Source organism: Thermothielavioides terrestris, chromosome 5 (genome assembly GCF_000226115.1).
Source record: "Thermothielavioides terrestris NRRL 8126 chromosome 5, complete sequence".
Classification (NCBI taxonomy): Eukaryota; Fungi; Ascomycota; class Sordariomycetes; order Sordariales; family Chaetomiaceae; genus Thermothielavioides; species Thermothielavioides terrestris.
In genome coordinates, this window is record NC_016461.1 from 828,272 (window position 1) to 850,747 (window position 22,476).

The window sequence follows — 22,476 nt, forward strand, 5'->3', positions numbered from 1 at the left end:
CGCGTACGCTGGCTCTCGCGGTCGTCGGTTGTCCGGCCAGGACGTCTGCTGGATGACTCCGGCTGCTGCTGCTGTAACTGATGCTACTGTTGCTCCTCGCGGGAGCAATCGCACCAGCGAGCCAAGACAGGGTGCCGCTGGCTGGGAGCGGGCTTGCCGGAAGATATGGCCGAGCTGGCCGGGCGATGTGGGCTGCGAAGCTAGAGCGGCGGCGTGTGGAGGAGAAACGCGCGGCTCGATTTCATGGTCCACCGTCACGGAGGCCCGAGAGAAGGACGACAGGACCGCAGGCGCGTCTCGACGCTCTCTCGATCCGGGGGCGCTGCCGAGGCAGCTCGCTTGCTCCTGACCGGCTAGGTACTGCGTGCGGGTGCGAGTCTGCTACTCGTGGACTGAGGAGCGACGCGGCGGCCGACCGAAGATCACTGCAGCCCGCGTGCCTCAGCCGGCTTGGTTGAACAGTTAACGTATTATAATGGTTATCTCCAGGCGGCAGGGACTCGGGGCATCAGACCGAACAGCCCAGCAACGGGCCCATTGGTCAGCCCGAGGAAACCCGAAAACCAAAACCAATCCGTATATCTGTCAGGATTCTGGGATAGACGAAGTCAGCGGAGCGGGGGGCGTGCTCGAGTCAGGATGAAGCTGGTAGGGTAGCGTTTCGAACTGGAACTCCAGCTCTTGGCCCGTCTTTTATTTGTGCGCCCGTCCCATGTGGCGCTCCGGTGCAGAGCAGTACCTAATCCGTAATTCCAAGGACGCTCAGGTCAGAGGAGGAAGAGAAAAACAGGGAAAAAGAAAGGCACCACTTTTGGTTGTCCCGTCACGCAGAGTCGGGCAGAGGACGAAGCCAGGAACGGGACTGCGCCTTCGCGGGGCAAAGCGTCCGACGCAAGCAGCTCCGATGCACGACAACACGATACCTCGCACCCTGCCCCCTGCAAGGGTAACAACTGTGCGGATACCGGTACATATTCCACACAATGCACACACTACTGCAAGTACGGGAATAGGGAAATGCTAAGGTTGGCTCCAGCCACGGGCTGCAGTCGGCCAGGACCGGGCGGAAGCCCCTGGAAGACGTTGACTGCGTTCTGTTCGAGCTGGGCCTTGCAAGAGCAACGCAACCGGCTTTCTGCACCTGAAGTGCTGAAGAGAGAACTCAGCAGTGCTTGAAACGCAAAGAAACGACAAGGGTGGGGGAAGGATGGGGGGTCGCGAGGCCGATCGAGGTCTGGAGCTTCGACTTCATGTTGGGTCCCCTTGCAGCTTGCACTCGAAAAGCGCGTGCTCCACTCTAAACCGGACTGCTTAGGTTCTGTGCTTACTGGGGCAATTGCCACAAGAACCTGCCGATAAGTTCCTTCCCCAGGCCTTCTCTGGGACGCCGGACATGGCTGCCTAAGGTGGCCTGACAGGCGCGGAACGCATACCTGACAGTACTTTAACCAACTTCGGCAGCTCCAGGCCACCGGCAACAGAACGCGATCCCATCGCAAGACCGGGTTGGGCTTCAGACTTGGTGGTGGCAAGTCGACCTTCTGAGGCCCCGTCGAGGCAGACTGCTGCTGCGAACGGTTTTGGGGTAGTTAACTGAGTGAGCTGTTGTGGCGAGCCAACCCCAGGTTCAGTTCTGGAATGGCCGATTGTCTTGGCTCCAAGAAACCATCAGCCTATCAGCCTACTGTGCGCCATCCAGGGCTCCACGATCGCTGATTGGCTGTTCGGGTCCACATTGCCGTATTCCGTCGTGTGCGCTAGCGTGTTATCTCTGTTGTTGCCACCAGGAAGCAGTGAGCAGTGAGTGGGGAGGGCAAATCCCGTTGCAGCCAGTCCACATTCCGCTCTGCGATTTGTAAATACTTGTAAACGGTAGGTTCCGAAATTAGTCTTGGCGGGACCTCTTTAAGATCCAGCCCTCTTTAAGGATAACCTCTGGATCGGGTTGTATGGTCGCAACTGACAATTGCGGCAGTGACGATTCCCCGCTGCCCCGTGGGGCGTTCTTGTGGTTCCCGCATCTGCGACCTCACTTTTACGTGAAGATGGCTCACTTATGACTCGCGCGGTTCAGCTCATGAACCGGCGACGCCACGGAATAAATTAATGGAGCGCTTGGGCGAGCGATCTTCGAGATCGCATCATGGCCCGCAGACCGAAGATTGTTCCGTCTCAGTCAGGAGTATGAACGATTACGCTGTGGTGGATATAGGAACGGAGGTGTTCCTATAACCAAGGTACGGCAAGTACTCCGTACCTCAACTACTCCACTGCCGCAAGGGTTGTCGATTGAAATTGACTCTTCGCAGGGCTTTCTGGCCCATTTCACCCACGATGTTAGGCACGGCCGCAGTCACCCATGCGCGATCCGCAACGGACAAGCGACCGATAGTGTACTCTCGCATCCTGGTCGGCGCGGCGCGGTCCGCAACTGGAAGTACTGCGGTACAACGCTACTCTAGAGTACGACTGATACGTGTACCTACAGAGTCGCATTGCCCTTGCACACCGCAAGTGGATGTCCGGCATACTCCCGTAGATGGCGGCCGAACCGAATGGGAAACCGACGCCGGGACGCGGCAGTTTCTCACAGAGGACCCCCAAGTGGTGATCAAGAGTGACGACGGCAGCTGTCAGGCATCGGCCGGCTCGGCGACAACTGCTCACCCCCTCACGGGCCCCGCGCGCCGTCGCCCTTTGATTGGGCCAGCTGGGCGCTTACATGCCGGCACCACCAGACCTCTCACGGCCTCTCATTGGGCACTGGACTGTGATTGACCTGCCGCTTGCATCTCTCAGGTTGCGCGGAATGGCTGTTTGCCAGTGCGAGGGCGGCAGCACGGATGGCCCCAAAGCGCAAGATAGGTGGCTTGCCGCCCTCTACCACAGTAATAAGTCGCGGCTGCGATCCGCTCCCGTCCTCTTTGTTCCGCTGCTATGACCCGACCAACTGTGAGCTGGACCATCGCCGAGTCCGCTGTCGCCGGCGACTGAGGGCTGAATCCATCACGGCCCGTTTGTTGCGATTCTCAGAAGTTGGTGTGAGCGAGTCCCCAGCGGCCTCCGGCGACCCCTCGGAACCTCGAAGCACCGAGAACGGCACCCGGGCAGCAAGCACAAAGCGAGCGGAGTAACTTGGGCCGGAAACGGCGCCTAGTGAGCGATTGTGCTGTGCATCAGAAGCTCACGAAAGGAGAGAGGAGAACTCAACGATGGGCTCGTACGTCATTCTCCGTCGGCCATGGAGGGCCAAGAAGCCGCTGTACTTCGGCATGATCCCCGAGCTGGGCGGCACCATCGCGCTGCTCGTGCTCTTCGGCCTGCAGAACCCCGACGCCTTCCGGACCCTGTTCTGGCGCATCGGCTTTGAACACGGGCTCAACTCGAACCCCAACATGATCCTCTACGCCTATGCGAACTTCCGCCCCTTGCCCTCCATCCCCTTCGTGTGGTCACAGACGTGAGTTGCCCCATCCGTCAACCCAACCCAGGCCGCACGCTGCCTGCTGCTCCAGGCAGGAACTAACAGGAAGGACGCCCAGCCTGACGAGCTTCAACGTCGCCATCTCGATCCTGTCCCTCTTCGTGCTGCTGGCCAAGATGATCGCCACCATCATGAAGGTCTTCTACCCGGTCTTCGGCGTCTTCGTCGGCCTCAGCCTGACTGCCCTCTACGCGACGAGCGTCGGCGGCCAGGCCGGCCCCGACTACGCCGACCCGCGCTACCCGAGCCCCGTCCCCTGGTATATCCGCATGGGCTGCGACATCGCCGCGCCCTACAACGCGGTCGGCGACTGCAAGATCGCCAAGGGGGCGTTCGCCGCGACGGTGTTCATGATGTGAGTTCTAACTGCCGTGCCGTCTTGTCTTGCCTTGCCTTCTCAAAACAATCCTGCTGCGTTTTGATTCGAAGACTTACCGAAAACAAAAAACATACAGGACCCTCTATCTGTGCCAAACCGCCTTCGCCATCTGGTCCATGCTGCCCAACAAGGAACTCGACAGGGTGGAGTCGGACGACGAGGAGGACGGCTCGGTCCGGAAGGACAAGGCCAGTTCCTCCGTGGAGATGAAGTCCTCCTCGGCGCCGAACCCGCAGGCGACGCCCTTCACGCCGCGGACGCAGGCGTTTCACACGCTGGACAGGAAGCTGCCTCTCCGGGACAGCTAAAGGGGGAAAGGTGGTCCTCTCGTCTCGAGGGGAAAAACAGGCCACGGTCGAGGACCGTCAGAGCTTGCAGGCAGAGCTGTGAAATGGGCCGCTGCTCTGCTGGTCGGGGCAATCGTTTTCTCCGTTGTCCCGGCGGGAACATCGGAGCCTGGGTTGGATCATCCATGGTCAACGCGGTACGCATTGCGGGTTGCTCTGGGAGTCGGGAGTTCGGGTTACGCGTTGGTCTGGAAAGGATATCTCGATCTCGTCTTGTTGTTAGTGTAGTTGATACACATCACGCACCTGCCCAGTCAGGGCCGTCTAGTCCGCCACTAGTCTTCTCAACAACGTCGCACTCCCCCCTTTTTCCCCTTCCCTGCCTTGCTTCCCCATCTAACAATCCCCCTCCTCCTCCAAATCCAACAACGCAGCGCTCGAATCCGGCACCCGTACCCTGACCACCCCGCCCTCGCCGACAACCACTCTCTCCCCGACGGTCACGTTGGCCAGCCTGACGGGCCGGCCGCGGGCGAGCTCGTAGTTGTAGCTCCAGCCGTCGAAAGTGACGCCCGTGATGGCGTCGCTGCCGTTGGCCAGCAGGCGGCGGACGGCCAGCGCGCGGCCGGGCGTGGCTGCGGGCAGCCGGAGCGCATACTCCGTTTCGCCGCGCGGTGGCGGGGGGGAGGGCAGCGGCACCAGGCCGGCGCCGGCGACGGTGGTGTTGTAGGAGCGCATGTTGATGAGGATGATGCGCGAGAGGCGGGTGCCTTCTGCGGTGGGGGGTTAACAACAGGCGGGAGTGGGAAAGGGGGGTAGATGGGGGAAGGATGCGTACTGGAGGTGTAAATTGCGTAGGCGGACTCTGGGATGAGGTCCGAGCTGGAGGAGTTGCTGAGGGGGATCTCGACCACGGTGGCGGGGGAACGGCGCAGGTTGCCGAGGGCCGCGGCCACTGTTATGGAGCCGTAGTAGGGCGCCTTGGTGCCGATTGTGGCGAGGGATGTTGAGATCGGCTGCCATGCGGCGTACTGTACCCGAGCAACACGTAAATACATCGGCTACGTACGGCTGGGAGAGAGACGGAGAGCAAAACGAGAGCCAAGCGACATACCCGGTAATTCGTCCCCATGTGCATGTGCACGCGCTTGAAGCCGACGGAGGCTGCGTAGAGATTGAAGTCCACGCCCCAGAGCGCGGCGCCAAAGGTGTTCGACAGGCCCGGGCGACCTTGGTTGTAGAGCGAGTTTGCCTCGCCGAAGATGAGCGGCGGCACGCCATCTCTGGAGGCGGATTGAGCAAGAATGGCGTTGTACTCCTTAATGTGGGCGTCGACGGAGCGTTTGGTCACGGCGTGGTTCATGAGCGTGCCCTGCAAGGTCACGCCTGGGGACGTCGCGCCACTTATGTAGCTTGAGAGTATGTTGGTGAATGAAGCAAGCGGTTGGATGACGTTGAGGAAACATACTTGTGCGTTGAGAATAGTTTGATGTCCTTGTCGTCGTCCAGGCCGGCCGCCCATGTTGCTGGGGCTTTCAGGTGGTTGCCAGTGCCGCCAAAGTCGGGCGCCATGTAGCCGTAGACGTCGTCGGTTGCCAGCTCAGGGCAATGCTCCTCAATTAGCCTCTTGATAGTCCTGGTGCCATTGAGCCATTGGAAGACGTAAAGACTTTCGTTCCAGTCGGGCGGTCTCACGGGACCCTGCGCTGACGTCGAATACAAGTCTGGCTCGTTCCCGTAGCTCCAGGCATAGAGCTTCCCGTCGCCGAGAGCCTTGCAGGCCAGAGGCACCGTGTCGAGCAGGGTCTGCCACCCGCTCGAGCGATTGGCGCCAAGACCGAGATTGAAGCCGTGGCTGAACTTCACATGCTCCCAGGTGTTGTAGGATTCAAAGAAGGACGGCCCGATGGTGATGGTCGTCGGGTAGTCGGGCGAGCGTGCCGGGTCGACGGTGCCGTTGAGGGCGAAGGGCAGGGAGGCGTCATAGAGGGCATAGTCCTGGGTATTGCCGCCAACGCGGATGTAGGGCTTCGTACCACTGATGCGCCCAATATTCTCCAGGAGAGTGGCCGAGTAGGTATTGGGGTGCGACTTGTTCCCTGGGCCATTCAGCACACTGGGCGGGAACACAAGCCGGATGCCAGCAAGGTAACGTACCTGCAAAGTCCGGAAAGCTCGAAAACTCGATGCTGTAGCTCACAAAGCCGTCGAAGACATCATTGTGCGGCACCGAGCTCGCAACAGGGAGCTCGGCGCTCACCAGACGCGTGTTGGTGAGCGTGTAGAGGAGAGTCACTTGCTTCATCGGGCAACGGGCATTTAGGCCTCAAGTTCAGGCGGAGCGCTCGAAAAAATGGACTACTCCGAGAAGGCGACGAACAACGAGATGGAGATACGGTCCTCATATCCATCAATCACCGCTGCATCGTGCCCTTCGCAGCTTTCTCGGATGAGCAGCTCTCGGCCATGAGCTCGGCCAAAAAGGTTGCATGGGCAGGCAGGGGGGCCAAGGCGTATCCAAACACGCTCGACACGACAGCCGCTGACGAAGCAGGACAAGCGTAGGTGGGATTACTGCAGCGAGTCCCGTGGGCGCCTGGTGAGGGGCTCGCATGCAGGCTGAATGGAGAGATCGACATCGCGTCCGGGGAAGTTCACTCGCCGACGTTGCTTGCTTGCCCGTCTCGGTGGAGTCCAGCCACCGGGACCGAAGATTATTTCAGTGCCTCAAAAAGGCCGAGAAGTGGCACTGGAGACGTCGTGTGATCCGTACGGTCAAACATTAACTGAAATCTCAATTCTTCATCTAAAAAATCTGTTTCTGAAGCGAGAAAGATGACCGACGATACCGACTGCTCCGACATCCGAGGCGAACAATGCTGCGAGAGAGGTGAATCCCACAGAAGAGGGGTTGTGCCACGCGAGGCAGCGCTGGCTCGTCCAGGAACCCGGAGTAGTTAACGCAGCGCACTGCACCGTACGGAATACGGAATACAGATGGTCGAATAACAACCTGACAACCTGGAAGGCAGGGAAAGCGTGAGTGCTGAGGTGCTAAGCTAATCCGTACCTGGTAACTACCTTACCTAATCCGTAGGCGGTGATCAATGCGGGGTTTCCAAGAAGCTCCGAGACGCTGCTAAACTGTGGTAGTTGAAGGACCACAGGAGAAAGGCTCGAGTGGATTAAGAACGGGCGCAAGCATGACAACACTGTGTACCACGGCAGGGCAGGAGATGCAGGATTCAGAGAGCTTTCCATGGTTTGTCTGAGAAGTGTTCAGCACCCGCGCAGTCATAGGTCAATTATTGTGAAGGTCAGGAAGGTGTTCCCCACGGCGCCCCGTCGGTACCCGTTCGTGCCCTTGCCGTTGCCGATGCTAGGCGCCGTTGTCCCCGCCTGCCGGATCCGCTGAGCCCGGGCCGGGCACGCCCGAGAGCCGTGGTTAATTCGCAGTTCCCAACGCAACCGGGTCGGCGACGTCATCATCTCTACCCGCAAGCTGCAACTGCAACTTGCAGCAGAGGGCCTCCAGCTATCAAGGGGGACGAAACACTGGGCAACTCGAGGCTCGCAAATCACACGGCAATTCGAAGCATTGGCGGCTGGCCGAGCTGCTGTGGTGCACGCTTGGCATCCGGATACACACTGTGGTAATCCGAACCTCGGTACTCAGTACCGTTTCCTCGGACTCGGCCACCTGCCGCCGCATTTCGCATTCCGCGTTCCATATTCCCGGATGGCCTTCCTACAAAGGGCGCTCTTCCCCGCCTCACGGGCCGTAGCAGCGCGGTCTCAGTTCCGGCGGTCAGCGCTGCCAGCCATAGCCAACCCCTTCGTGCGTCTGTCGTCCACTATGAGGCCCAAGGTACTGTACACATACATAACTCGGCTCACGCCCACCACATGCTCGTTGCAGCGACCGGGCAGCTAACAACTCCACCAGCTCAGAGACCCGTCGCTGTTCAAGGAGAATGTGTGCTATGTCAATGGCGAGTGGGTGGCGGCCGGGTCGGGCAAGACATTCGAGGTCCATGGTGAGTCTCGCCCGTCCGTCTCAGCCGGGTTCGTCGCCTTTTGCTCACTCCTGGTCTAGACCCAGCCACGGGCGAGCTCATCGGCACCTGCCCCGAGTTCGACGCCCAGGATACCGAGAAAGCGATCAAGGCAGCCGAAGTGGCTTTCGAGGAGTTCCGGCACAGGACGGGCCGCGAGCGCTCCAAGCTGCTCCGGAAATGGTACGACCTCATGGTGGAAAACGCCGGCGACCTGGCCACCCTCATCACCTGGGAGAATGGGAAGCCAACCGCGGACGCCAAGGGCGAGGTGACGTACGCGGCCAACTTCCTCGAGTGGTTCAGCGAGGAAGCGCCGCGCATCTACGGCGACACCATCCCCTCGTCGGTCCCGGGCAACCGCGTGTTCACCATCAAGGAGCCCGTCGGCGTCTGCGGCCTCATCACTCCGTGGAACTTCCCCGCCGCCATGATTACCCGCAAGATCGGCCCAGCCCTGGCCGTCGGCTGCACCGTGGTGTGCAAGGCCCCCGGTGAGACCCCGTACACGCCCCTCGCGCTGGCCGAGCTCGCCCACCGCGCCGGCATCCCCAGGGGAGTTGTCAACGTCATCACGGCGCTCAACAACACCGCCGAAGTGGGGCAAGTCCTGACGACGAACCCGACGGTCCGCAAGGTCTCCTTCACCGGCTCCACCCCGGTCGGCAAGCTGCTGATGAAGCAGTGCGCCGGCACGCTGAAGAAGCTCTCGCTCGAGCTGGGCGGCAACGCGCCCTTCATCGTCTTCGACGACGCCGACATCGACCTGGCCGTGGCGGGCGCCATCGCCTCCAAGTTCCGCTCGTCGGGCCAGACGTGCGTTTGCGCCAACCGCATCTTCGTCCAGCGCGGCGTCTACGACGAGTTCGCGGCCAAGTTCGCCGACAAGGTGCGCGCCTTCCGCGTCGGCAACGGCTTCCAGCAGGGCGTCACCCACGGCCCGCTGATCCACCAGCGCGCCGTCGACAAGGTCGAGCAGCACGTGCGCGACGCCCAGCAGAAGGGCGCCACCGTCGTGCTGGGCGGCCACAAGCTACCGGACCTGGGGCCCCACTTCTTCCAGCCGACCGTGCTGACGGGCATGACGGCCGAGATGGCCATGGCGGCCGAGGAGACGTTCGGCCCCGTCGCCGGCCTGTTCCCCTTCGACACCGAGGAGGAGGTGGTCCGGCTGGCCAACGCGACGCCCGTCGGGCTCGCCGGCTACTTCTTCTCGCGGGACCTGCACCGCGTGCACCGCGTCGCCGAGCACCTCGAGGTGGGCATGGTCGGCGTCAACACGGGCCTGATCTCGGACCCGGCCGCGCCGTTCGGCGGCGTGAAAGAGAGCGGCTTCGGCAGGGAGGGCTCCCTGTACGGCGTGGCCGAGTACCAGGTCACCAAGATGGTCACGTACGGCGGGATGGGCCGGCCGTTGCAGAGGTGAGGGCACATGTGTGCGCCGACGGGAATGCACTGATTCTTGACGGTCTGATGACGGAGTGAGTCACAATGACCTGCTCGAGATTGGAGATACTCGGCAGGCGTTTGCTAGCTCCCGGCTAAACAGTTTATCTAGCTATCGATGTTAAGGGCGACTTGGAGGATCCTACTACTCCTTAGACCCTCCGTGGATGTGCGGGTTGCATTTTGCCGTGGTTTTGCGGCACACAATCTACCAGAACTTGAGTCGCCTACAGCTCTGCGCCTTCTTACTATGATAATTTGCGGTTGATGGTGTCGAAACTTGCAGGTCATCCCTCCTTTACCGTGTCATGGCCAGGTCGTGCCGCCTCGAGTGGAAGATGGAGCCCAGACCGACTGAGGATCTGGTCTGCTGTCACAACGACTTCTCGGCGCACAGTGTCGTCGTCGGCCCGGACACGCTGAAGGTCAAGGCCATCGTCGACTGGGAGTATGCCGGTTTCTCCCCCCGGCCGAGGTTGAAGCCGAGTATTTCTGCCGTCTCGGCCCGTCTGTGGCTTTCGCGGGAGAAGTCGACGATGTGCAAAGGCTCTCGGGTACTGTGCAAGAGACTGGGCACATCACGATGAGGGTGCAGGGAAGATAGGAGCCCCCAACCTGGTGTCTGAATTGGGCTAAGGAGAGTCAATTCCTAATGCTTAGCAGGGGCATCGGCGCGTGACGATCTCCCCGTTCGAGTCGTGGCTCCAAGCTCCTTCACTTTGTACGCTCGGTGTCTCTCGCCGCAGTCCCTGCCCCAGGCGTGCTTTCTCTTCCCCCTCAACCCACCCGGGTCAACCTCTTGATGCCATCGTTGGTCTTCTTTTGGTACAGTTATCTGGACTTCGCTCTCCTGCGCGGTTTCGGCTCGGCTTCCGCCACTTTCTGGAGATTCGGCAACCAAGGCTTCCTCGATGGTTCATCGAGATCATCGAAACTCGTTCGCTTGATTTCCTTCTGCGTGTTAGGCCGGGGCGTCATCGGAGCTCGCCAGACACTCACCCAACGTCCTTTGCTTTCCTTGTGGTCATTGCGCCCGCTGGTAGACACCTTCTCGCCACCGGTTCCGACAGATTGTGCATCGGGCTCGTCGTTGGCGTGGCCATCTGACGATCGAACATACAACTTCCGATCAGAGAAGGAGGACAACGACACCTTGTCCGCCTCTGTTGCTTTCTCTTGTGGATTCCTGTCATTAGCGGAGTTTTCCATCGACGCCATGCTCGTGATCGTGTCGGGATGCTTGTCGCCGAGAACGTCACGACGTAGTGCCTGCACTTCCAGCTCGATCTTCTCCGCCTCTTCGTGCCTCCCTTGGGCTCGGTATGTTCTGGCTAGCATCGCCATGCTCTTGATCGTGTCACGATGCTTGTCGCCGAGAACGTCGCGCCGTAGTGCCAGCACTTCTAGCTTGATCCTCTCCGCCTCTATATACCTCCCCTGGGCATGGTATATTATGGCTATCCACGCCATGCTCGCGATCGTGTCGGGATGTTTGTTGCCAAGAACGTCGCGCCGTAGTGCCAGCACTTCCACTATGATCTTCTCCGCCTCTTCGTACCTCTTCTGATCTTGGTATATTAAGGCTAGCGACTCCATGCTCTTGATCGTACTGGGATGCTTGTCGCCAAGAAGGTCGCGCCGTTGTGCCAGCACTTCTAGCATCATCCTCTCCGCCTCTTCGTACCTCTTCTGGGCATGGTATGTTAAGGCTAGCGACTCCATGCTCGCGATGGTGTCGGGATGCTTGTCGCCAAGAACGTCGCGCCGTTGTGCCAGCACTTCTAGCATGATCTTCTCCCACTCTTTGGTGTCCTGGGAGGCCTGCTGGGAACCAGTGTCGGTAGTCGCCTGACCGGCCTGAGAGGTACCATCGTGATGGGGCGGCGCCGAGTCCTCCCGTCCGGAATCTGAGGCCCCGGTTGTGAGACCCTCGCCGCCTGCCTGTAGGGTGCTAGCTTCTTCTCCCGCCTCAGGCTCAGAAACAGGCGGTGCGTCTTCGGGCTGCTGACTGCCTGCTGACTGCCCAGGCAGCGAGATGGAAGACATTGCTGAGCGGCTGCCATCTGAGCCCCGACGAGACGTGCCCTTCTTCTCGGTTGCTCTGGGAATGGCGAACACCGCGAGGTCTTCCTGGTGCAGGGCGACATGCCGTTTGAAGCGGCTCAGGCTGACCAGGATGCTCGCACTCTCCTCCGCCGAAGCGCCGGTGCCTGCTCCGGTGCTGCCCTTCATGCGCAACTTTTCTTCCCAGACATCGCAGAAGGGACAGTCGGCAGCCGGGAGTCTGGCCGGTGCACGTCTGCTGGCATCCAGCAGCAGCCGGAGCTGTGCTCGGCCGGAAATCCCGTGGTGGGTGCCGGCGTGGCTCGTAAGTTCTTGCTCGCTGCTGCAGAGCTGTTGATTGCTGCACAGATTGCACGCATATTGGGCCCGGTGCTGCCGCAGCTCGTGTTCGAACCATGCGTTGCGGTCGCCAAACAGCTCCGAGTCGCACTCCTTTCCGCCGACGGTGCACACGTATGCTTTGAGGTCGCGGAACGCGTGTTTCCTTTGCGCAGGGCATCCCGTCTGTGAGCCCAAGTCCGTCATGTCTGGGAGCGCCTTGCGGGGATCGAGGCACTTACCGCCATGCCCGCTCCTGTGAGAAGGACTGCAAAGTGAAGCATATCGGACACTCAAACTGCTCCCCGTCGGCAGATAGGTCGGACAGTTTCGGCAACTCGAGTCGCTGCGTGGGGTCGCTGACAGTGGAAGCCGTCATCAACGAGATGGCGTCATCGTCGTCTTCTTCTTCTTTTTCTTCTTCGAATGCCTCCGACATCAGGGCACCCTGGGGTATCCTTTCCGGATGGAAGGTGCTCGCTTTGCTAGACAGGAGTTCGGTCCGCGCTCGCTCTACCTTCTCCGGTTCCGGGATTACCGCGGCTTCGTCGTCCCCGATTACCGCCGCTTCGTCGTACCCCAGTCGAAGTCGGTGGTCTCGGCAATATTTGATGAACTGTCTCCGCTTGGAGATGGCAGAGCCAACCCGGGTTGCTAGCAGGCCAGCGCTGCGGAGCCGGAGCTTTGAATACTTCTCCATGGCATGGTTAATGTCAAAATTGGCCGGGAAAACGGCGTTGGATGACCGTATGGCTCGTCTAAATCTGTCGTCTGTGCCAGTCTTTCTGACGAGGACACCGATGCGGAAGAGCGACTTCACGGACTCGGTGATGATTTCGAGGAGCATGCTGGCTTCATCCGAAGGCGCTTGGCCGTCCTCCTCGCCCGTCATGTCGCGGTTGGGGACCTCTCCATTCACAATATGCATGACTGTGGAGAGAGCATTGTAAGTAAGCGCTGGAGCGAAGAGAGCAGCACTGACGAGGGAAGCAAGCTCTCACGATCATCGAGGGCCTCCTGAAGGTCAGCAAGGTGTTGACAGATGAGCTCCTTAACTTCCGGGGCTTCTGCGAGACGGCGATCCAGCGACAGCCGCGAGACAGGGGCACGCATTGCGCCGAGATTGCCCGCCCACAGCAGGAACCTGTCCAGCACATCTTCAACGGCTCCCCGGTGGAGGAGTGGCGGATTCTCAGCCAAGTGCGCTATTAGCCTCGTGAGGCTTTGCTTCACTTGCAAGCTCTGAGCCGCAATTGTCTGCGACAGCGCAGGCTCGTCGGACATGGTTCAGTTGCCTGCAAGTATCATGTCCAGGAAATATGGGTGTAAGTGCGTGGGAAAGGAAGAACATGGCGCGGCTTGCCAGCCCGCGATGAAGTCTTTCCAAATCCAAACTCATCAGCAAAAAAGGCGGGAGCGTGGGACGTGAATGATGGAAAGGACGCAGGAAACGGTACCCCGCCCCGTTTCTTGGCTGCATAGGTACCTTACCTATGCGGAGAGAGGCGGCTGGAAATGCAGCTAGGCTGCGCCCGTCAGCGCTCTGCTCCTGCAGCCGCGACTCTGCAGTCGCGCCTGCTCCTACTCCTGCTCCTGCTCTCGACAGTTCTCACCCACCGTACTGTTTGAGCATCTTGCCGCCATGTCTGGCTTCGAAGTGGCCGGAATTGTGCTCGGGGTGTTTCCCTTGATCATTTCGGGCATCGAGAAGTACAGCGAGCTGAGCAAGCGCCTAGGTCTGTGGCACCAGATCCGGCTCGAACACTTCAAATGTCTCAGGGACCTGCGATTTCACCGCACGGTCCTGACCAGTCACCTCCGGCAGCTTCTGCTCCCGCTGGTGGTTGACGATGCCCGCGTCAAGCAGCTGCTCGCAGACCCCGGCGGCGCCGGCTGGAAGGACGCCTCGCTAGACAAGGCCCTGAGAGAACGACTGGGCGAGAGCTACGAACTCTACTTTGAGTACATCAGCGGAGTGCTCGGCGTGCTGGAAGACCTGAAAGAGGAACTGGCGCTGGATTCGGAGGTGGTTCAAGACAAACTCAGCTCTCCGGTAAGATGGCCATACATGCCCTCAGTTCGCGAGGCGGACTCTCACCTGGCACTTCTTTGGCCCGACAGAAGGCTGCCATGAGCGCGACACGTCTGAAGAATGCAGTCACCAAGGATGGCCGGGAGTTCCAGCTGTACAGGGCCAAGTTCAGCAACCGGGAAGCTGCCCGCAAGGAACTGTTCGCGCAGCTGCAGAGCTACAACGACCGGCTGGAGAAACTCCTAAGCACGAGCGACAGAGACGCCCAGCTGAAACAACAGGCGGCCGCCCTCCGGCAGGGCACCAAAGTCGACCCGGCTTTGTGCAACTTCTGGAAGCTGTCGGCCAAGCTCTTCAGGGCGCTCGCCTCGACATGGGGCTGCGGATGCCGCGAGCAGCACTTGGCCCGGCTGCTTCTCCAGCACCGAACCGCTAAGAAGGCCGAGTTCCACGTCGCGTTTGCCACACCGGTGGCCTCTCAATGGCAGATACACTGGACGAGAATCACGGAGCAGCTGGACGACGGCGGCAATGGGACGGCGGCGCCGACTAGCAGCGTGGCCTCCTCGGTACCGGCACCTGCTCACATGCCAAATCACCGACAGGGCCGTCCGGCCAAGTCGAGCATGCGGTCGAGAAACCAAGCAACTTGCACCGAGCTGCAGCAAAGGTACCTTCGCGTATTCTTACTTTGAGACGCGCCCGAGCTAACAACAAGGTTCAGCACCCGGTCAACGCTGACGATCACGCTGACACCTCCTCCAGCCCTGCTCCATCGTATCTCCATCCTCTGTGTCTCGCTTGGTCAGACACAAAACGGCTGCTGCGGCTACCTGGGAGGGGACGGAGAGGACGACTCCCGGTTCTACGTGCATAGCGTGTCTCGCCGGACGGGCGACGCCCTCCCGTCCGTCACGCTGGACCAGATCATCCGCGGAGAGGCCAGCCAGCGGCCAACGCGGCGCCAACGCTACACGCTGGCGCTCATCCTGGCATCGTCCTTCCTGCAACTCACCGACACACAGTGGCTACCCGCCGCCTCCTGGCGGAAAGCAGACATTGTGTTCTACAGCAACGGGGACACCGGGGACGACGTCAGCGGCAACACGCGGCACGCTATCCGGCTGGATAGGCCCCACCTGAGCCGGAGCATCGGCAGCGACCCGGAGGACGACGACAACACAACGAGCAGCAGCGCGGCAGCGGTCGGCGCGATTGCGCAGTCGCTAAACCAGCTGGGCATCGTGCTCCTCGAGCTCTGCTTCGGGAAGCCGCTCGAGGAGCAGGCGTGCCGGCGGGAGTGGCCGGCGGGCGGCAGCGAGGCCGAGAGACGGGGCTTCGACCTGCTGGCGGCGCGGCGGTGGCAGTACGAGGTGGACGAGGAAGCGGGGGCCGACTTCTCGGACGCGGTCGGCTGGTGTCTCGGTAGCCAGTACCGGGCGGACCGGTGGAGGCAAGAGATGCTCCGCCAGGTGGTCCAGCCGCTGCAGAGATGTCATGATTACCTGATGGGCGGCGGCGGGCGGCCATCGTAGCATCGTAGTCGACCTCGGCTTGCTGTGACGCTCGAAAATAAACATACCTATCCATCCGAGCCGCCCACCACATCGTCGGATTCGTCGGATCCCTCGGCGCATTTTACTTTCCAGCTGAGCCTGAGCATATACACCTAGGCGCACATCGTGAGTGGATGGATTGCTTTCTAGAACCTGAAAACACAGCCTTCCCGCCTCGGCGTAATCCATCCCCTTTTCTCCTCCCCACTCCCCCCTTCCCCCTCCCCCCTTGCCCAGCCTTGCCCTGCCTTCCCCACGCCGGCCAAGCTGAAACACGGAATTAAAGTCCCTGCACAAAAGAATCCCTCCCGCATCCCTCAACGCCAACGGCCCGCTCGCTGCGTTTCGTTTCGTTTCGTTTCGTCTCCTTGGCGCCAACAGCAAGCCTCAGTGGCCAAAGCCTGCTTCGAGGTCCCCACACAGCAGCGGCGCGCGGAACCACAGCCGCGGCGACAGGCGCTCGCATTGCTCGTGGGAAAGCGCGACACACCCACAGATAACGTTACCCGCTGATGTGCAGTAGGTGGACCCCACTGGCACCGCCCCATCCTCAGGCTGCCCCGGCCAGACCGGGAGTGTCGTGTCTGGATACGCAGTCCATAGGCTACACGTGCTACATAGTACCCTACACTACTGTGTGCGGCCCGGCTTGCTGCTGACTAAGGTACACTACTGCAGGCACTACCGCCGTACCTGCGTTGGATCGGAGGCAGGATTTCTCGTGTAACTATTTCGTAGCTTGCCGGACCCTGTCGGGGCCTGCCAAGATGAGCGGAATGGCTTCATGACCTCGGGGAAGAGCAGATCGAAACCGAAGTAGCACAGTAAGCCGGACTCACTTACCTGACGAGTGGCCGTCCAACGCTACACAACCGCCTCGGCCAAGGCTGCGCCAGCCGCACCAGCTGGAGAGAAGCTGAGCTTCCGAGTGCAACCGCAACTCTGAAGCTGCTAAAATTGAGACACGCGAAGGGACCGCGTTCCTTGATTGTTTATCCGTATCTCCACTTGGAGCCTCTTGGAAGCCAGCTGGCCAGCAAAACTAGTGTAGTTTTACTGTGAATAACTAATATGTTGCATCTGCAGCACATGCAACGATTACAGACGGCTGGGGGGAGTGCCATCACTTGCAGCAAGCAGCTGATGCCCCAATGCAATGTACGAGCGGGCGGGTAGAGCGGGATGTTGGCTGCTTCACGGCATCTAGGTCGTCGCGTCTTCGGCTTGTTAGTCCGTCTCGTCCAGAGTTTGCATACTATTCCGTACGAATATGGAATTGGTTGCAATCCGCTGCGATGTAATCCGGGCAGAAACCAAGCGGGGATGACATACCCTGCTGTTTGTGTGCATTTCGAGATCGAGGATGAGAGAATGGAAAGTCCACAACTGAGGAACTCGACATAGCAGGTATATACCTATGTTTATTCCAAGCATACCGAACCCTATGTACAAATTTTCCGTCGCGAGAACACAACCCCGTCACATAAGACAGTCATGGCGCATACACGACGTGAGACTCATCCATCCTCCAATCCGCCATCACCCTCACCAACCGTTGAGCCCGCTGAGTCCCCGCCCCTACCAGCAAAACACCAAAGCCTAACCATCTCCAACCCACTCAGTGAAAGGGAGGGAAAAAAAAAGGCGAAGAAGCGAAGAAAAAGCTCCAACCCCGGAAAAGGAATGTGGTATCAAGAACAAAAGCAGAAGACCGCCCCCTTCGCCGCTTGCGCTTCCCCCCTTTATGCTTGTAGATGAAAGATGTAAATGCCGCCCCTAGTGAGAAAAAAAAGGCCGTTTGAACGCCTTGCCGAGAGTTCAGAAGGAAGTCAAGAAGGTGGGAAAAGAAAAAAGCAAAAATAAAGGCGAAGCAAGAGAGAGAAAACCAAGCTGCCAGCATGCCAAACACCGTTGTAAATGACCGAGCAGTGCCCCAGGCAGAGACGACAAGAGAACAAACGAGAGTGACCGACATAACCAAAATCGGGCCCACACAAGGGAAAGCACGGTAAACAACCAAGAGACACACAACTCCACGTGATAGCGGTAAAACCCCAACAACGCTATCCAAAATCACGAGCCAGCACCGCCGCCCTCACCAGCGCCCGCCCCGCCGCCAAAGGCGAACCCGGCCGCGGCGCCGGGCACGACGTGCGCGGCGTGCCACGTGAGGAAGTCGCCGAGGTCGTGGCTGAGGTTGAAGCCCATGGGCACCATGTACTCGTTGCCCTCGACGTCGCGGCTGACCACGAGGTCCATCATCGGGCTCTGCGGCAGGCTCTGCACGCTGTCCACGCTCGGCCGCCGCCCCCCTGCCCCCGCGTCGATCGCCAGCCCTGCTCTGTTGCGGGTTGAGAACGTCAGTGCTCCTGGTGGTGGGGTCTGTGACCATGACGAGGACGTCGTCGTGTATGACCATGACGGTGGCGGCAATTCTGATGCTGGGGCTGGGGCTTGGCTGGCTTGGTTGGGTGATGGCTGCGGCTGGTCGAAGGTCGTGCTGCTGTCGCTGTGGCGGTGGGTGGAGGTCGCGGGGGGTGGTGGTGGGGGTGATGCGAGCGAGGAGGACAGCGCGGCCGGGGGGAAGAAGCGGCCGGCGATCGAGTCGGTGAACGGCACCATGCCGCTGCCGCCGTTGATGTCCGCGTGGCTCGCCGCCGGCGGGTCGATCCGGCGCATGATGCCGGGGCTGCCCGGGCCGGTGGTGGACATGGACATGGGAGAGGGCGAGGACGTACACGGGGTCGGGCCTGCGGGCGTGCGCGGCATGACGGGCGTCCACGGCTGGGGGGGCGTGCGCGGCTCGCTCGGGCCGACCAGCGCGCCGGGCCCCTGGAAGCCGAAGCTGGCGAACCACGAGGCCAGCTCCTCGAGCTCGTCGAGCTCGGCCTCGGACGGCCGCGAGTAGTCGGTCGGCTCGCTGAAGAAGTCGCCCGCGCCGCCCAGGATGGCCATCTGGAACGCGGTCCAGTCCAGCGTGTCGTCCACGGCCGCGGCCAGCTTGCCGATCGGCAGATCGGCCTTGGCGAGCCGGATCTGGCCGTGGCGGAAGGCCGGCATGGTCAGCGTCCAGGGGTTGCTGTCCAGGAAGATGTAGTCATCCTTGTTCACCCTGCACGCCGATCCGGGCGGCTGCGGCACTGACGTCGGCGATAATGTCGCCTCCTCCGGGCCCGTCGCGATGATCTCGGGAATCGTGGGGAGCGGCGGCAGCTGCCGGCTGGGGAGCCGGCGATGGAGGGGCGCCTTCATTGTCGTCGGCGCCGGCGGTGGCATGGGCGATCCGGCGAGCTTGGCCGTGGCCGGCGGTTCATCCTCCGCCATCGTCATGATCGGCAGGGATCCGTCCTCGTCGTCGCCGTCGAAGGACCTGGTGGTGGGCGAGTCCGGCTGCTGCAACGGCAGCGACGGCTCGTGGTCTACCTCCTCTGCTGTGCATTCGAGGACTGACAGCTGCCCATTACTTTCCTGCTTATTCGCCCCGTTCGTCGGCGGCGCCTGCGGAGGCTGCTGCGGCATGGGCGTCTTGCAGTCTTCCCGATTGATCTCTCGGCCCTGGTTCACGACCGACGCTCGCGGAGTCACTGCGTCCTCCTCCGCCGCGCCGTCGCGCGAGCCGTCGAGGCTCAGAGGCTCAATGGGCGCGGCAGCGGCCGCGCTCTTGTTATCGACGTGCGTCACGCCCAACTCCGGAGACCTCGTCCAGTGGGCCGCCCTGCTACCCCTGATCTCCCGCAGCGTGCTCTCGGGGAGCATCTCGTCCGCTTCGATTCGGTGGAAGATGCGAATGTTGAACAGGTCCTTGGCGCTCTCGGTCAATTGCCACATGGACGACTGCCTCGCCGCGACACGTGGCCGCCGACGGGACTTCTTTGACTTGGCCCGCTTCGGTCGCGAGCTGGAGGGGAGCCGGGCCTGGGCCGGCAACAAAGGAGCTTTCATGGACGCCTTTGTCGGCGACTTGACCGACTTGACGGAGCCCTGGCTGCGCCGCTGCGATTTCCGGCGCATGGGAGGAGACATGGGCGACGGAGCCTTGGGTTTCGGGAACTTGGCCAGCTCGTGGTCGGGCAGTTTCGCGTCGATCAGCGACTGACGCAGCTTGAACGCCTCCTCCGTCTCGTGGATCAGCTGCTGGATATCGCGGGAGAAGCCCGCATCGTCGCCAGGCGCGTTCGTCTCCGGCGGCGGCGTAGTCGTTATCGCCTCCGGAGACGAGGACGGCGCCTGCGTGCTCGCCGGCGTTTGTGGGAACATGTCACCTTGCTGCGGAGGGGATGAGGGAGGCGTCAGCTGAGGGTGCTGGAGTGAGTGCGTGGGGTGATGTTGATGTTGATGCTGATAATGATGTTGATGTTTCTGGTGAGGATCATCGAGCTGTTGAGGGAGGAGAAGTGGACTTCGTTGCGGACTCCTTTGGGGACTTCTTTGCGGGCTGGCCAGCGGACTCGCCAAAGGGCTTCTCCCCGGACGGCGGGGAGGCGAGGCGCGAGGACTCGCATTGGCGACGGAAGCGGAGCCATTGTCAATGCTGCACAAAGAAGTGGTCGACGACTGCGGCGTATCCGGCAATGGCGGGATGCCGACGATGCGGTGCAGCTCTTCGCTCCGGTTGATCTCGATGCTGGGCTTCGACCGCTTGATCAGCCCCATTGGCGGTCTCCATGTCTTGATCTTGCTGAGCGTGTCCATCTCATCGTCGTCGTCATGGTAGAAGTAGGACCCCTCGTAGTCCTCGGGCCCATCGTGCTGCTTCTTCTGGGGGCTGGGAATGAGCTTCCGGATGCTGAAGGTCGGCCGGGACAACATGGTGCTGTCGGGGCAGGTGGCTAGGGCAGGAGAGGAAGAGGAGAGACGCAGCGCAGGGCGTAGTACACATGGCACGGAGCAGGTATGAACAGAAGGGAGGTCGAGGAGTTGGTTGGGCTCCCCGTATGCACACGCTCACTGCCGTCTGCTTCACTTCAAGCAATGTGACCCAACAGCCCGACAAACCGACGCAACGCGGCGAGAGAGCACCGGCAGGAGGCAGGGCCGGGGCGCGCGGGGAAGAAGGGGGGTATGTAGTGTATGAGTTCCGGACTGGGCATCCGGATAGCTATGGAAGGGCGCTGTGCTATGTATGTAGGTAATATTAACCAGCGGCGCATGCCAGTCGACTCCACGAGAACCGCACCCACCGGGCCTGCCCCGGCCTGCGACTGGTTCGGCTCCCTAGTTCGCTGTGCGTTACACTACACCGTGGTCCTCTTGCGCCGAGTGTGGCGTTGATCATGACCAAGCCTGCGAAGAATGCAGAGAGACCAGGGGCCCGGTTGCCAAGCCGGCTGGGGGAGGGCTGCCCATCTCCGTCCGCATCAAGCGAGAGATGGGCCCCCAGGGTAGGGTAACGTTAGTAAGTCCGGGCCAGGGCCACCACCTCCTCCCTTCATCGCCCAGCCCCCCTGCTCTTACACTGCACTGGTTAACTATTTTTGCAATGCCGCAATTGGTCGGTTGTCGTGCATGCCAAGTTCGCACCGTAGAGCAGGCAGTCAAACTGGGAAGAGGAGATCGTCGGGTCATCCACACGCAGAGACCTCCTGCGAAGTACTGTGTAATCCAGCTGCGAGCTGAACGACGGAGGAAGCCGCGGCGAGGAAGTAACCAACGAAGTAACTACGGAACAGGTAACTTGGTAGCTGCCCCGTTCCGCGGCGGTGAAGTGCATCATCGCCAACAGAAGATCGGCGGGCACCACCACCCCGATGGGGGACGTCGGCACCGACTGGTTCCCGAACTTCGGGCCGTCGTTCAAAGCCTTTGCCTCTTTGCCTCACTGCAGCGCGACGGACCCGATTGCTTCGCGTGCCCGGTGCTCATGAGTTGGCAGGCATTGAGAAGACCCAGGAGAGTATAAGGGAGAGGGGCACCGCTGCGGACCGTCCCCAGGCGAAGACCTCGGCTGCAGCGGCTGCTCCCGAGCTTGCAGTTGCTTTCTCAGTTGGCGGCCGACTGACTCTTGTCACCAACCGCGTCGGTCAGTTGGAAGATCGCAGAAGGCGGGAGCGCCCGAGGCTGCGTTGGTCCGTTGTTCAGTCCTTGGGGGCCTTTCACACGCAGCCCCTAGCGCCGGAGAGCTGCTTCAGCAATCACTGCGCGGGCACAGCGAGCGAAGCCGAGCTGTGTGAGCCGAGCCGTGCGCGAGAGTAATTGCAGCCGTCACCGTCGGCTGCAGCGGCCAGCACCTTAATCGCCAAGGCGAGACGCTCGATTCTCAATTCAATCAGTTGCGATTGATGATCGATCCGGTGGGCTGAGGGAGGAGGATTTACTAGTCCACTAGCGGTAGTCCCTACGCCCGTTGCCAAAGAAACGCATTGATTGACGATCTTCCGTGGGGGGTGAGCGTCCTGCCGAACGCAATCGGATCCACTGATGTTCGGATGAGGCCGGCGGGAGTTGGGAGTTCGCTACACTACATTCACTGCAAGACACCTTGAGCCCCGCACCAAGCATACAGTGCGCAGTCCCGAAAAAGGCGCACTGGTCAGTTCTGTTCACGAGATCCAAATCCGTGGGGTCCATGCCATGCCCCACTGCGCACCGTAGCGGCCGAGGCTTCCATGAGCGGGCCGTCGTCGAACTCCGTCGTCGAACTGTCGTGTACTAGTGAACGGAGCAAGGAAGTTATCCACAGGAAGCACTTACCTACAGGTACACTGGTGGTGGCCCCGTTCCCTTCCCTGCGACCAAGACCAGGCAACCAAATAAAAATAACTACCTCAAGCCCAAACACGAACGCCCGCTTGCAAACAGAAGACGGCTGGGCGAAAACTGGCATTGGTCTCGCAGAAAAGAGCAGCCAATGAGCAC

At 60.9% G+C, this 22,476-nt stretch overlaps 7 protein-coding genes across 7 annotated transcripts; 3 read left to right on the plus strand and 4 right to left on the minus strand.

Moving 5' to 3' along the window:
* The first annotated feature begins 2,063 nt into the window (after nucleotides 1–2,063).
* On the plus strand, nucleotides 2,064–4,514 carry THITE_73555 (uncharacterized protein). The gene is made up of 4 exons (XM_003656298.1): nucleotides 2,064–2,237; nucleotides 2,310–3,460; nucleotides 3,543–3,839; nucleotides 3,940–4,514. The coding sequence occupies exons 2-4, from the start codon at nucleotides 3,213–3,215 to the stop codon at nucleotides 4,169–4,171; spliced, it is 777 nt and encodes a 258-aa protein (XP_003656346.1). The 5' UTR covers nucleotides 2,064–2,237; nucleotides 2,310–3,212; the 3' UTR covers nucleotides 4,172–4,514.
* Nucleotides 4,515–4,761: 247 nt separating this feature from the next.
* THITE_2120825 (glycoside hydrolase family 79 protein) lies at nucleotides 4,762–6,699 on the minus strand. Its single transcript, XM_003656299.1, has 4 exons — nucleotides 6,308–6,699; nucleotides 5,619–6,249; nucleotides 4,989–5,562; nucleotides 4,762–4,923 (listed from the first exon to the last, which is right to left on the minus strand). The coding sequence occupies exons 1-3, from the start codon at nucleotides 6,453–6,455 to the stop codon at nucleotides 5,109–5,111; spliced, it is 1,233 nt and encodes a 410-aa protein (XP_003656347.1). The 5' UTR covers nucleotides 6,456–6,699; the 3' UTR covers nucleotides 4,762–4,923; nucleotides 4,989–5,108.
* Nucleotides 6,700–7,576: 877 nt separating this feature from the next.
* THITE_2120827 (uncharacterized protein) lies at nucleotides 7,577–9,795 on the plus strand. Its single transcript, XM_003656300.1, has 3 exons — nucleotides 7,577–8,018; nucleotides 8,097–8,187; nucleotides 8,247–9,795. Exons 1-3 carry the CDS (start codon nucleotides 7,890–7,892, stop codon nucleotides 9,629–9,631), a joined length of 1,605 nt encoding a protein of 534 aa, XP_003656348.1. The 5' UTR covers nucleotides 7,577–7,889; the 3' UTR covers nucleotides 9,632–9,795.
* A 456-nt stretch (nucleotides 9,796–10,251) lies between these two features.
* On the minus strand, nucleotides 10,252–11,448 carry THITE_2069549 (uncharacterized protein). Its single transcript, XM_003656301.1, has 2 exons — nucleotides 10,651–11,448; nucleotides 10,252–10,602 (listed from the first exon to the last, which is right to left on the minus strand). The coding sequence occupies exons 1-2, from the start codon at nucleotides 11,437–11,439 to the stop codon at nucleotides 10,483–10,485; spliced, it is 909 nt and encodes a 302-aa protein (XP_003656349.1). The 5' UTR covers nucleotides 11,440–11,448; the 3' UTR covers nucleotides 10,252–10,482.
* Nucleotides 11,449–12,007: 559 nt separating this feature from the next.
* Nucleotides 12,008–13,146, minus strand: THITE_131090 (uncharacterized protein; the record flags this gene model as incomplete). Its single annotated transcript, XM_003656302.1, has 3 exons — nucleotides 12,008–12,199; nucleotides 12,276–12,963; nucleotides 13,035–13,146. Coding segments are annotated over 3 exons (990 nt in total), but the record flags the coding sequence as incomplete, so codon positions are not given.
* Nucleotides 13,147–13,571: 425 nt separating this feature from the next.
* THITE_2120830 (uncharacterized protein) lies at nucleotides 13,572–15,802 on the plus strand. The gene is made up of 3 exons (XM_003656303.1): nucleotides 13,572–14,086; nucleotides 14,155–14,735; nucleotides 14,790–15,802. The coding sequence occupies exons 1-3, from the start codon at nucleotides 13,676–13,678 to the stop codon at nucleotides 15,598–15,600; spliced, it is 1,803 nt and encodes a 600-aa protein (XP_003656351.1). The 5' UTR covers nucleotides 13,572–13,675; the 3' UTR covers nucleotides 15,601–15,802.
* A 1,734-nt stretch (nucleotides 15,803–17,536) lies between these two features.
* Nucleotides 17,537–20,560, minus strand: THITE_2120833 (uncharacterized protein). The gene has a single exon (XM_003656304.1). It carries the CDS (start codon nucleotides 20,428–20,430, stop codon nucleotides 17,695–17,697), a length of 2,736 nt encoding a protein of 911 aa, XP_003656352.1. The 5' UTR covers nucleotides 20,431–20,560; the 3' UTR covers nucleotides 17,537–17,694.
* Nucleotides 20,561–22,476: the final 1,916 nt, after the last annotated feature.

Coding starts and splice junctions, on each gene's coding strand:
- THITE_73555 (XM_003656298.1), top strand. CDS start 3,213: ATGGGCTCGTACGTCATTCTCCGTCGGCCATGGAGGGCCAAGAAGCCG. Junction 3,461..3,542: donor CCCTTCGTGTGGTCACAGAC/GTGAGTTGCCCC, acceptor AAGGACGCCCAG/CCTGACGAGCTTCAACGTCG. Junction 3,840..3,939: donor GCCGCGACGGTGTTCATGAT/GTGAGTTCTAAC, acceptor AAAAACATACAG/GACCCTCTATCTGTGCCAAA.
- THITE_2120825 (XM_003656299.1), bottom strand. CDS start 6,455: ATGAAGCAAGTGACTCTCCTCTACACGCTCACCAACACGCGTCTGGTG. Junction 6,250..6,307: donor GAGCTTTCCGGACTTTGCAG/GTACGTTACCTT, acceptor TGAATGGCCCAG/GGAACAAGTCGCACCCCAAT. Junction 5,563..5,618: donor AAACTATTCTCAACGCACAA/GTATGTTTCCTC, acceptor CATACTCTCAAG/CTACATAAGTGGCGCGACGT.
- THITE_2120827 (XM_003656300.1), top strand. CDS start 7,890: ATGGCCTTCCTACAAAGGGCGCTCTTCCCCGCCTCACGGGCCGTAGCA. Junction 8,019..8,096: donor CGTCCACTATGAGGCCCAAG/GTACTGTACACA, acceptor CAACTCCACCAG/CTCAGAGACCCGTCGCTGTT. Junction 8,188..8,246: donor CAAGACATTCGAGGTCCATG/GTGAGTCTCGCC, acceptor CTCCTGGTCTAG/ACCCAGCCACGGGCGAGCTC.
- THITE_2069549 (XM_003656301.1), bottom strand. CDS start 11,439: ATGCTAGAAGTGCTGGCACAACGGCGCGACGTTCTTGGCGACAAGCAT. Junction 10,603..10,650: donor AGGAAAGCAAAGGACGTTGG/GTGAGTGTCTGG, acceptor AACACGCAGAAG/GAAATCAAGCGAACGAGTTT.
- THITE_2120830 (XM_003656303.1), top strand. CDS start 13,676: ATGTCTGGCTTCGAAGTGGCCGGAATTGTGCTCGGGGTGTTTCCCTTG. Junction 14,087..14,154: donor AAGACAAACTCAGCTCTCCG/GTAAGATGGCCA, acceptor TTGGCCCGACAG/AAGGCTGCCATGAGCGCGAC. Junction 14,736..14,789: donor TGCACCGAGCTGCAGCAAAG/GTACCTTCGCGT, acceptor AACAAGGTTCAG/CACCCGGTCAACGCTGACGA.
- THITE_2120833 (XM_003656304.1), bottom strand. CDS start 20,430: ATGTTGTCCCGGCCGACCTTCAGCATCCGGAAGCTCATTCCCAGCCCC.